This window comes from Rhipicephalus microplus, chromosome 7 (assembly GCF_043290135.1).
Source record: "Rhipicephalus microplus isolate Deutch F79 chromosome 7, USDA_Rmic, whole genome shotgun sequence".
Lineage (NCBI taxonomy): Eukaryota > Metazoa > Arthropoda > Arachnida > Ixodida > Ixodidae > Rhipicephalus > Rhipicephalus microplus.
In genome coordinates this window covers 55,975,615-55,988,893 of record NC_134706.1, presented here as the reverse complement: position 1 = coordinate 55,988,893, position 13,279 = coordinate 55,975,615, and the positions used below count along the sequence as shown (strand labels likewise).

At 44.5% G+C, this 13,279-nt stretch overlaps 1 protein-coding gene across 4 annotated transcripts in view; it reads right to left on the bottom strand.

Moving 5' to 3' along the window:
• Positions 1-1,524: 1,524 nt before the first annotated feature.
• Positions 1,525-13,279, bottom strand: part of LOC142766947 (uncharacterized) — a 94,182-nt gene continuing 82,427 nt past the window's right edge. For all 4 annotated transcript variants that reach the window (XM_075868145.1, XM_075868144.1, XM_075868147.1 and 1 more), the window contains 2 exons: positions 9,093-9,203; positions 1,525-1,737 (listed from right to left, as the gene is read on the bottom strand). In XM_075868145.1, the coding sequence (XP_075724260.1) occupies positions 1,526-1,737; positions 9,093-9,203 (323 nt within the window). In that variant the 3' untranslated portion in view covers position 1,525. The remainder of the gene's footprint in view (positions 1,738-9,092; positions 9,204-13,279) is intronic.

Below are 13,279 nucleotides of genomic sequence, written 5' to 3'. Positions count from 1 at the left end.
CTATTCTAATCAATCGGAGCGTGTGACTCAGCGGGATAAGAAACTGTGCACGAGAATGACGAGGTGCGGTTTTCAAACCTAAAACTTCACATATGACACGTCTTTATTATGTAATTTAATTTTAATATCACTCTTCATAAGTCCCATTTTAACATTATATGATTATTGTGGCGTGAGGCGTAGCATTATGGTAACGATGACGAAGGTGCATAGCGTAGCGACAGCATTCCAGTGACACAAGTGAACTACTGAGACAGACAAAACACTAATTCTACTAGCATAACTTCATCACCCTTACCATTCACAAGCGAAGGGCCTGACACAAAGGTTGAAGCAGATCCTACGAGTTCAATTGGCACCGTATTGCAAGAACGAGAAATGCAGTGGGGCTGCCTCATGACAGCATCTCAATGGTGCTGCCTACGCAGATAACACAGGTATGCAGAGTTCAGTGAAAATCTCCCCATATGAAATTGTGTACGACCAATTACTAAAACTTGGCGCTACTTTCGTCCTATACACACCTGTAAAAGCTAGACGTTCTGTGATGCTTGGGGCAGGAACTGGCGCGGGCAAAGACATTGTGAATGCCGAACAGAGGCAAAAACGACCTTATTACCACCACCATAGTTGGGCACTGTATCAAGATTTAAGTGATCAAGGTGGGTGCAACGGGGTACACTTTCCCCTTCAAAAATTGAAAAAAAAATCCGAATAAATCCAGGAAGAGCATTTAGCATTGCCAAACTGGGTGGAGAACAGTTTGTGCATTCTTCAGATTCAGACTACACTCGCTAAAAGATAAGTAGTGTATTATAAGAAAGGTGCAGAAGTCAGTCTGAGCTACAGTTTCTTCTCGCCTGCTAGTCTTCCCTGAGTGAGGATGACAGGGAACGAAATAGTGATGGATGACGATACTAAGGTAGGGATATGAAAATATGGTCTTCTTATGCAGGGAGTAACTCTAAAGACGTGCATCTAGTCTATTTTTTTCTAAGATTGCTATGACGGCTCCTATAACCACATTTGTACTGCTGGTGTCAGGCCAAGAACATTACGCTAACTCCTCGGTTAATGTTAGACAGATATATCACCCAATCGGAGATATTAGTTGCTGGCGTTCTCTTGCGTACGCTGGAAAGTTGAATTCGTGCGTTTCTGAAAGCTGACAACATGCACAATTGGGATCTTTGTCATTACAGCGGATCAAGAGCTTGTAACGTCTCTTTTAAAGCACACCAAAGCCAATTGGAGGGCTGATGCATGAGAGGCATCGCTTTGTCTTGTGAGACCTACGGAACTTCGTGTATTGCAATATCTTTGCTGTGCATGCGTCACAGATTAGAAATTGTGTTCGGAGAAAGATCTGGAGTGCTGTAATCTGGCTTTCTTTAATTTGTCCATCTTTCATGGGGTGGCCGAGTGTAATAACGAACAGTAGTGATGATTTCAGGCACTTATTTGATTGAAAGCAAGGAAAACCAAAATGAGAACAACTGGCCGATAAGAATGAAACCCGATTGCTCTATTTGTCATCACCATTTATTTGTTTAATTTCTTCCTCGAGATATTTCTTTCTACGCAATTCCTCTTGCTTGTCGTATACCAGGCAAGGGTCACTTTTTGGTGTCTCCCAGACATCGTACATGTTTTCACACAATGATGGTATATCGTTACATTCATTCTTTGTTATATCGTTATCTGGAAGCTTTCCCCATACCATGCAATGTCGCTTTCCTGAAAGGAAAGTGTGTTGAGCACTAAAAATGACAGAAATGTGTCAACGTTCTTAAAATTTTGTGCCTATTTGCTATCAAAGGCGTCTTGTATTAATATTGTTCACATCTATACGGGCATCAAAAAGAACTGAGATAGGCAGCTCCTCATAACAAATGAAAATTCAAGACATTCGGTCAACTGCGAGAAAACATGGATGAAATAAAAATATTGTACACACAGTCATCGATGAAACAATGCTCTATAAGAGATAGAAACAAACACGACTTTGACATTTAGGATTACATTTGTATAGTTGACTATGAAAATATTTGATTATTATTATTTCGCATGCATTTGTTTCACAACAAGTTCTAAATAAACTGGTACATGGGCATGATGATTAGAACAAATTTCGCATTTTAAAATATGTTTACTCAAGTACAATGAAGAAAAAAACAATAATTTGCTTACCATTTTAGCGTACTCATGAGGTAAAACCGTGAGTGTTAAATGAAAAAATAAAACTATCGAGGGCCAGTAGGCTTGTTCATTTAGTATTTTAATTTACTCGAAGTTTAACATATTTATGAATTCTGAGTTAGTATAAACTGACCAGATATGTTTAGTAAACTTTTTTCTAACGTTGTTTTCATCAGCACAAGGAGATTTAGGAATGGCATCCCTGAAACTCTTTACAAGAACTCCACAAATTCTACCCGACGGCCGTGGCAGTAATACAAGAAAAAATTCTGAAGCGGTGCCTTTCTGTTTTCAGTAGTGAAACTCTGAATGCGACTGCAGTGACTCTCCATACCTAAAACACACTTTGTGTCTCTAGAGCATGAAGCGCGGGCAAAATATTTGCGCAGCGCAGCAAAATGAATAGCAACAGCGGAACTACGGAAGGAACAGAGATGGACAGGAAAAAAGCGCTGGCACCAAGAAGCTTTTGTTAGCAAAAACGCGGAAATAAATACATATAGTTGCAAGTAGCACGCCATAGTAAAACCACGCAACCTATTGCGTTACTCGATGTGTTATTAGGAAAAAAAACATCCCAGCACAAACGCACAATCTCTTTCGTCATGGCGGGATACTCGATTTGTTTTGTTAGTGAGTGCAGCCGAAGGCATCCTAACATAGAGGTCACCCCGCAGGTGCATTTAGAGTAGCTTTAATGAACGTTTGTGTTACTTGCTGACAATGTTTCGCGACAACAGTGCAGTTACCGAATTCTAGTTTGCAACCACAGTCTCTAAATAAATACCCAGATGGCCTACAGCAGCTCAGTTTGCGTGATAATGGTGCTCCCTTAAACGCTCATTCAAGCACCTTCTCGTTTGTTTTTTATACTTCTTGCCGCAGGACAACGGGATCAATGATGGTGATGAATGAGTTTTGCAGTGCAAGGGTTATAAGTGGCCAAAGAGCGTTACTTCTCTTATGTGGTGCTGGTGGTGTCCGAGTTTTGCAATGACAGGGTCTAGTGTGACTGTGTAAAGGTCTAAAATAACTCAGTCGAAACAAGCGTAAAAGGTGTGTATAGATAGTAAACTTCTCGCAACGATGCGTTATGTGACGCCTGGCCGCGTAATGAGCTACAAGTAATCATGACATATACAGTGGAAAGATGAACAATAGCACCGATGCCTCCTCAAGGCCTTTGTGGCTAAAGGCAGGGAGGCCAGTTCTGTCTCCAGTAAAAAGTGCCGGCATATCCACGAAGTGAATGATGATGAGTGGGCGAAGCTCTGCAGGAAAACCTGGTAAACCATGAATCTTCCGTACACTTTGCCTACTCGATTTTATTACAATGCTCCCCCTAGCGTACGTCGCCGCACTAAATCGAACGATTGCCTTCAACCAATGACACGTGCCATATGTGACATCTTTTCTATTTTATAACATCTCGCATCTTTCATCATCAACTACAAGTACCGCCGTCTAGTTTATAACATCTTGCATCTTTTCATCATCAGCTACAAGTCCCGCCATCTAGTGAGCACTGAAAGAACTAAACGAGAGGTGGCTACATTCAGGAGACGGTGCCGCCATCTAGTGTACACTGCAAGAACTAAACGAGAGGAGGCGACATACAGGAGATGGTACCGCCATCTAGTGAACACTGCAAGAACTAAACTAGAGGTGGCTACATACAGGCTACAGGGGACGCACAGCCCACGCCCTAAAGAGCTTCGCCCCTAAAATACTGCAGCCACAGTTCCTCTTTAAAGATCGGGCTACGGGTGTTTTGGGTATATGACGTGAAAGCCATGAACTTCTTTTAAGAACGCAAGTGATCACTGAGGTTCAAAACTGTTTGGTGGCCTGTGAGCATCAATAGATGAAGTAGCACTAGTTTTAGGACGATGGATGGGAGGTTCTTTTTTTCTGATGGGATCGAGTTCAGGGCATAGGATAAGAATGTATAGCACGGTGAGTGCTTCGCCACACTTATCACAGAGGTGGATCGGCACCGGACAAAGGTATGACTTTAGTGTGCGTCCTGTTCTTAATCTACCAAGTATCATTTCTATGGGACGGAACCTTGATACTTGCGGCCTAATGCCGAGATTTGGTTTATAAGAGGAAGTTTACTTTGTGTCTGCCTGTCCCATGATCGCTACGAATAATCTCGTAGCTTTCGTTTAAGATAAGGTTTCAGGTCAAGTGGAGGTACATCTATGGCTGTGTTGACAGCGCTTTCATGGGAAGATGTTGCTAGCTAATGCACTAACGCGTTTCAATGAATCTCGCGGCACCTTGGCATCCAGCACATAATGGCATGTTGTCTAAGGATGTAAACTTCGTATAACTTTATGTATAGTGAGAGAAGGACAAGGTTTTTGTGTTTTTATTATTTTAAAGCTTTACCAGACTCGAGGAATCAGCCTATATATTACTACTGTCTATCAATTTGGCGTTTATTGTGTCTTACGGCCACAAGAACTGCATAGTCTTCATGTGTCAAAATGCTTGTATGGCAGTTCAGAATGCCGACATTTGAAAAAGATCGACCGGCGGCTGCGTATGACACAGAAGTGTGAGGCTTAGATGCATCTGTATAAAACTCAGGACAGGTGTACTCGTGCTGCCATTCAAGAAAGTATGTAGAGATTTGAGCAAGAGGTGCGTGTTTTGCAAGTTTCACGAATGACACACCACAGTTTAATAAATGCTACTGCCTCGGCGGTAGATTTGCCATGGGGGTCACCATGTGCTGCTCGAGAAGTGGCCCACTCATTTTTTTTTTCGCCAGGTCCCTTACAAGAAGTGCGTAGGGCTGTCGCAACGAAACGCGGTCAGAAAAGGGGTTCAGGAGGACAGCCTTTCGACTCGGGGTGTGGGGTCTCAGAGGTGATCCTTGTTTGCATTCACCTTCATGAAAAGTACAAATGATATTGAGGATCTCTGCATAAGGAGTGACCACTCATTCGACTCAACGTAGAGGCATTCTATGGGTATGGGGCGAAAGGCACAAGTAAAGGAGAGGGGGTCAGAAAAAGTGATTAACAATTTCGAATTCTTGGTACTCTACAAAGGAAGAGCATACAACCATCCCATGGGTTTCAGACTAGATGACGCCACGTTTTTTTTCATCCACCTGGATGCTTGCCATCGAGGATCGGATTTTAGGCGAATGCCTAGATGATGGGGCGGATCAAGCATTTTTCAGGCGCTTCGAATTGCAGACTGATAGATTATTGCTCCATAGTCAAAGCGAGTGCGTATGAGGCTTTTGTGCAGACATAGCAGGCACATTTTGTCACTACCCCACGTGGTGCGTGACGATAGGTTTAAGACAGTCCTTATTTTTATAATAAATCTTTTTCTATGCTTTTGGTGTGATGCGATTGTCAGCTTACTATCCTGAATTAGGCCTAAAACTTGGTGCTTCATCTTCATAAAGAGAGTTGACCTTGAAAGTAGACATCTGAGTCAGCATGAAGGCCTCTTTGCCGAGAAAACAGGGCGCAGGTACTTTTTTAAGCATTAAAGCTGAAAACTTTCTCAAGAGCTCATGTTGTCATCTTGTTTAGACGTAGCTGCACCACTCACTCACACATTGAAAGGCTAAATTCCTTACAACCTACTTGCACATCTTTGACATATGCGCCATATAATATATTTCGTGAAATGCGACGACGCGAAAAATTTATATTGATAGTAAAAAGAGTACAACTACGCACACCACCCAGCGGCACACCCGTTTCTTTTTGAAATGTTTGGGACAACACAGTGCCTATCCACACACGAATGATCCAGTTGGACAAGCCACTTTTGATTATAATGAACATTCTATTGTGCACGCCTACGTGATGCAGGTGAAGCCAGAACACGGTAGGGGCCGTGGCTGGCGTGGATGAGCAGGCCGCCTTCGCTTATAAAGAAGGATGTAAATGATATCCCCGTGAAGCAAGTTTGAGGCGATTGCCTCTGTGAACACCGGCCGATAGTGTCACTGATGATGTGATCTTTGCCGCTAGGTTCTCGAAGGGGTTCGACTGGTCCACTTCCAAGACTATGCCAACACAGGTGTTCAGGTACAGCTGCTTGACCCGGACCTGAATCTCACACACCGCCCCAATCTGGAGCAGGGTGGTCAGATCGGCGTTCGGGTGCGTGTCAACCACTACCAGGTTGCTCTTAAGTTCACCACAAGCGTTGGGTGGCAGTGAATCCAGACAGTAAAGTGGCGATTGCATCCCTCGACACAACCAGGAAGTTGGCCCTCTGCCAGACAGATGGGTAAGATAATCATGGCAGCCCGGTCACCCAGAATTAAATATTTACAACGGCTTGGAGACCTTGATGGTTGGATAGGGGCGTGTAGAAGGGCTTGTAGGCACGTGCGCAGTTGGGAACGTCGCCGTTTCCTCGGCAGCCACTGGTGTTGTGAGAGGGGGTTTCCTTGCGGAAAGCCATGGTCGTGGTTGGATAGGGGGAATATCTAGTGTTCACTTTTCCTTCACTGGGAGCCGCGGAGGTAGTTGCAGTGTCATGGCTGCTGTTCTCCTGAGGCCGGGTTTTCTTCTAGGGCGTGCAGGTTTCGGCTGTGCCTGCTGCTGCTGGTGCGTGGGCACCGATGTCGACGCCATGGTTGCCGTGACGGCGTTCTGCTGCTGCGTTTTCTTCCAATGGCCTCTCTTACGTGCCATTTGTAGCCCTTAAGAGGGCTGCGCGCGAAAGAGCACGGAGAGATGATGATTGAAAGGGCGGAGCGCAAAAACACACGTCTCGCTTGCTTCAATTTCCACTCTACTTGCCATAGCTGACTTGTGTTGTATGTTACCGCACAAAATTCCCCAAGTGTTTTGTACAAAAGAATGCTGTTTCGAAAGTTATTTGAGGATGAAGATGCTGTGATAGTTGTCGTTAAGGCTATACGAGTGCCCATTTACGTAGTAATTGCCTGTACCGACATGAAACATGCATGAAACATGCATTTTCCTAAGAACTAACAGAACGATTGAGGTGCACTGTCTGTTACATAATATTTAAACGTTGTAAAAAGTGTGCCGTTTCAGTCTACATGAATAGTAAGTGTTTCGACCAGTTTGCTTTGCCAAACTATCTTTGGTATTAGTTTTGCATGGGTTCAGTGCGCTTGCTATTTTTGCACCAGCTAACTTGTCCACGGCTTTACAAAAAGCTCACGTACTCTCAAACGTACGGCATCCTCTGAGACTATAAACGATTCACGTACATATCTCGTAGAGAATTGCCTGTCTTCTGAACATCTTCGTGTAGACCTTCATCTTCGCATAACATCCTTTGTATTTCCTACAGACAAAGCGACCAGTCTTGTATATCCAATAAATAACCAAAAAAGCATCGTGTTGTACTAGACTATTCAGTTTTGTGCATTTCGCTCAATGATATGACAATTCTATTGCCTCATACCATGATGAGTTCGTGACTTCAAGTGATTTGGAGGTAGTACTTGTGATCCATCATTTGGCTATATTTTGGAAGTGCAAGTTATACCAAAAGTCATCTTTAAGAGCTGCATAAATAGTTTTATTTCAAAAGCCATTCAGTTTTTTAGGCCATTCACTACTTATTATTTGTTTCTGTCTGACTCAGAGTCCACGTTACAAGGCTTTGACTAGGGCTCGAAACATGAACATTTTACGTTAGATTCATAAATCATTAACGCATTTCACGTAGAGGAATGGTCACGCAACCAAATTACAATGGATACCGACTGGCGGGTAAGCAGCGTGCTGACGCAAAAGCCCGATCCTCTGTGAGCCCTGCTGCGGTGGTCTAGTGGCTAAGGTACTCGGCTGCTGACCCGCAGGTCGCGGGGTCAAATCCCGGCTGCGGCGGTTGCATTTTCGATGGAGGCGGAAATGTCGTAGGCCCGTGTGCTCAGATTTGGGTGAATGGTAAAGAACTCCAGGTGGTCGAAACTTCCGGAGCCCTCCACTACGGCGTCTCTTATAATCATACGGTGGTTTTGGGACGTTAAACCCCACAAATAAATCAATCAATCTTCTGTGTATAACGCCTTCATTGAAGTTAAAGTGCCGTAATCTAGAAGTGCCGTGAACTATTCAGTGAGACTTCTCATGCAAGAGTACACAAGGTCTTATTTGGTCGCAGCCAGACCATCGATACTGGCACCCGCGAGAAATAGATCCTAAGTTGAGTTTTCATGCCCTAGATAAACTGAACGAAACCAACTCCAGCTTGAAATACCATATTCACCTGGGTGTTGCGCTCACTTGCCGCTACGCACACGTCCTCCACCATGAAAACAGGCTGACCGCCACTTGAATGCTACCAAGTGTGCAAATTAACGAAGCGCATAATTTGTCACTGCCTACCTGACGTGTCGCAACAAGAAATGCTCGCTTCATAGCTACGAGTAAGTTATGTACGAAAGCCAAGTGAGAGGCATTCTGTCGGCAATGTAAGCTTAGTGAGGGGCATTCTGTCGGCAATGTGGTATCAGACAACATGAAAGGCTTCTATAGGGCTCTGACAGGCTTTTAAAAAATACAGCAATGGACACTATACTCTATCGAACCCTCAGTGCGGCTTCAATATTATGTACTCGCACAACTTGTTCATCTTCCTACGTTCAACCTTCATCACTTCTTTTTTTCATTCTTCATTCCCCAGGGTTTTTTACCCAGAGCTTAATAGCAGGCTAGAGTGAACTATCTCAGACCGACATCCTGGCTCTATAGTAAATTATGTCTTTCTCCGCAGTATCAAAATTTCTGAAACAATTCTGAAACTACAAAAACTCACTGATGCTCTTCTGTACTGCGGTGGGACATATATACAAAATCTGAATCAATGCAGCCATTGGTGTTGGCACGGGCTTGATTGCAATAAAACAGTGTATAAGAAATACTTACCATCTTTCACTGGGCCAAATGCAGCCACCAAGCAAGTTTCTTTAACAAGAAGAACTTCATATTCGGCTGCTAGCCGAAACGGTGGGTGATCTTCATAGTAATCAATATGTGCTAATGAAGGAAAACAAACAAAGCCTTTGCTTTAGGGAGGAGGACTCGGTAACCGCATGTCATGAACTGGTCTGTGCGGAATTATATATATATATATATATATATATATATATATATATATATATATATATATATATATATATATATATATGTATGTATGTATGTATATATATCACTTCCCCTGTGGCACATACCCACTCTAGAGTGGGTATGTGCCACAGGGGAAGCGAGATGAGAGATGGCGGTGCTTGGAGCATTCACTATATGGACACACGGACGGAAGGACAGACAGACAAGCAGATGGAAGAACAGATGGATAGACACGCGGATGGACGGACGCACGCACGAACGGACAGACAGACAGACAGACAGACAGACAGACAGACAGACAGACAGACAGACAGACAGACAGACGGATGGATGGATGGATGGACTCACAGATGGACACATGGACAGATGAAGGGATGCATAGATGGACGCACGAATGATCGGGCGGACAGACAGAAACAAGAACGAACGGACCGACGGAAGCACGGACGGGCTGTCGGACACTTCGCCCCACTTATCATCAATCACTCCGTGGGTATGCGGTGATTTTTAGAGTGGATATTCTCTGTACGCGACATTTACGCGTTATGGCTAACGTAGCAATAGAGTGTTGCTTTATTGACCTAGCCTGTTGCCTTATTCGCCTGAACGCGTGTAGCTGCGATGACTCGAACTGCGGAAAGGGGACGTTAATCCTGCATGGTACAACTGTGTGTGGCTGGAACATTGCCTGGGCTTCTGCGCCAGCCATGCATAGGCCGGATGCCTTTCATCTGGCTCCCCATATTGGGCGTCAGTGTTCGGCATCGTAATGAGAGCACCTGCTCTAATAACACGTGGACACAGTCGACACGGTTGACACGAATCAAACAACGCATTTGTTTAACTTACTTTTAGAATGACGATCATCATCATCATCATCATCATCAGCCTGACTACGTCCACTGCAGGACAAAGGCCTCTCCCATGTTCCGCCAGTTAACCCGGCCCTGTGCTTGCTGCTGCCAATTTATACCCGCAAACTTCTTAATCTCATCTGCCCAGCTAATCTTCTGTCTCCCCCTAACCCGCTTCCCTTCTCTGGGAATCCAGTCAGTTCCCCTAATGACCAGCGGTTATCCTGTCTACGCGCTACATACCCTGCCCATTTCCATTTCTTCTTCTTGATTTCAGCTATGATATCCTTAACCCTCGTTTGTTCCCTAATCCATTCTGCTCTCTTCTTGTCTCTTAAGGTTACACCTACCATTTTTCTTTCCATTGCTCGCTGCGTCGTCCTCAATTTAAGCTGAACCCTCTTTGTAAGTCTCCAGGTTTCTGCTCCGTAGCTAAGTACCGGCAAGATACAGCTGTTATATACCTTCCTCTTGAAGGATTGTGGCAATCTACCTGTCATAATTTGAGAGTGCTTGACGAATGTGCTCCACCCCATTCTTATTCTTCTAGCTACTTCAATCTCGTGGTTCGGCTCTGCGGTTATTACCTGCCCTAAGTAGACGTAGTCTTTTATAACTTCAAGTGCACTATTACCTATCTCGAAGCGCTGCTCCTTGCAGAGGTTGTTGTACATTACTTTCGTTTTCTGCAGATTAATTTTAAGACCCACCTTTCTGCTCTCCTTGTCTAACTCCGTAATCATGAGTTGCAATTCTTCCCCTGAGTTACTCAGCAATGCAATGTCATCGGCGAAGCGCAGGTTACTAAGGTATTCTCCATTGACTCTTATCCCTAACTGTTCCCATTCTTGGCTTCTGAATGACGATATCATCAGCCAAATAAAAACACATTAGCTGCGGTGAACACACTAAAGAACCTTACACGATATTTCACAACACTCTACATCATAACAAACAGAAGGCGTCCACGCCAACCATCGACTCACCACGGTGGCTCACGGTAGACAACGCCGATGCCGTACAGCGCAGACCCTCCGCAAGAGAGAATCGTTCGCGGCAACCGCCACGCACCAGAAAGAATCGCTCATGTCTCGTGTGCTGCTAGCCAGCAGCGCCGCCAGGCTTCACTGCTAGCGCTACCACGCTAAGCATGATCAATATAATATATATAAACACTCGTTAGCACAACGTCATCTACCGCTCTATGGTTTGAACCCTAAATGTGGTCTATAAGCAAAACACATGAGCACCACGAGGTGCAGACGACTTTACAGGTAGTGTTAGCAACCCCACAATGCTTCGGACGTCTGGGTTGTGACAGCGTTTATGCAGCCCAAGGGCTCAGCAGCGTGCAGCCTGAGACAGAGCACGCACACACACGGTGATGATGGTGGCGACACCCAGTGAAGATGAGGACAGATACCCAGACAGATGATGATGATGATTGTGTGATAGCATATATGAGAAGTGCATAACGCATGGCCGCAATTTATATATATATATATATATATATATATATATATATATATATATATATATATATATATATATATATATATATATATATATATATATATGTGACGTATGAAGTGATGTATGAAGTGATGATTGGTAGAAGCCGAGAAGGAAGAAGTGACAGAAATAAACATGGCGTATGAGCCAGGCCACGTCGCCCATTCATCGTAGCGTCACACAAGTCGACAGGATGAAGACCTCGCAACCACTTCATCGCCCGGCCATCATCATCGAAGACCTCAGCGAGACGCAGTGACCGAACGCGGACCACCAAGACCACCAAGTATCATGACAGCAGCATCAGAAGACCTTGACATCCCTAAGTACACCGTATCAGCGGACGACGGACCCGTACAGGACTGGTTCAACCTGTTCGAGCTCCATGCCGCCGCTGCATCATGGTCGGAACGGGAGATGATCATAAACTTCACCGACTACATCTCAGGTGAGGCATTCAAGTTTTACCTCACCCACATCTTCGAGAACGATGAGTCTTGGAAAAAGATCAAAGAAGAAATGATCAGCCGTTTCAATGAATACGATGAAGACCTGTCCATACTCCATCAGCGGAAAGCTTTTCAACTCGCCCATCAGAGTTACGCGAAGTCTTCCCGCAGTAAGCCTATTTCCCAAACGAGACCTCAGAGAAAACATTCCACCATTGTACCATCGTATGACTCGTCCAAATACACTTCACGCATTACAACACCAACTAGGGACTTGCACGTCGCAGCAGAGAAGGTAATGCCACCGTATGCCGATAGGAATGTAGACCATTTTGCCGAAAGACCGGACTTACGGTTGGATTTTTCACGGGCAAATAAATCGGCATTTCCAATGTATTTACGGCACCATAATACTTCAGGTATTACTGAACAACCCGAATCACTTGATGCTTCGTGTCGCACACATGGCCCACACGGCTTCGGACGCGTGACCTCATTTACGCATGACGAGTTAGTAACTCCACATGAAACCAAACCAGACAACGAATGTTCACAGAAACATCATTCGTTCAAAGTATTCAGCTCAGCAGTTCCATCTCCTGTCATCAACTTTACTGATAAACCTGATGAAGCACCTCACAAGATCGTAGCATTTACGCATGACGAGTTGGTAAATCCGCACAAACTCAACCCAGACAACGAATGTTCACAGGAATCTCATTTGTTCAAAGTATTCAGTTCAGCACTTCCACAGAGACAGAAGCATTCACAATCAGCATCTTGTGAAGAAAAGCGTTCTTCAGAAGCGTCGAGTGTTCATCAGTCACAAGGTCGAAGCGACATGAATCCAGTATACAACCTCACTGCATATAATGAAAACAAAACCGCAGGTGCGACTTCTGATGACATAAGTACGCTTCAGGCAACGACCAACAATGAACGGTTTAAAAATACAGAAGATTCAAGTGCATCAAACCCGCCACATTATCTTGCGCCGGAAACAGTTGCATTGGTTGGCGTCGTAGAAGCCTGCGGAGGACTCGCTAAGAATCCTGGCGCAACACGATCAACGTCACACCACAAGCAAGTTGACGAAACGAAGAAATTACAGCGTCAACGCATACTTCAACATTGTGAACGGCGAAACAAAACTTCATCGAGTGCACTCTTA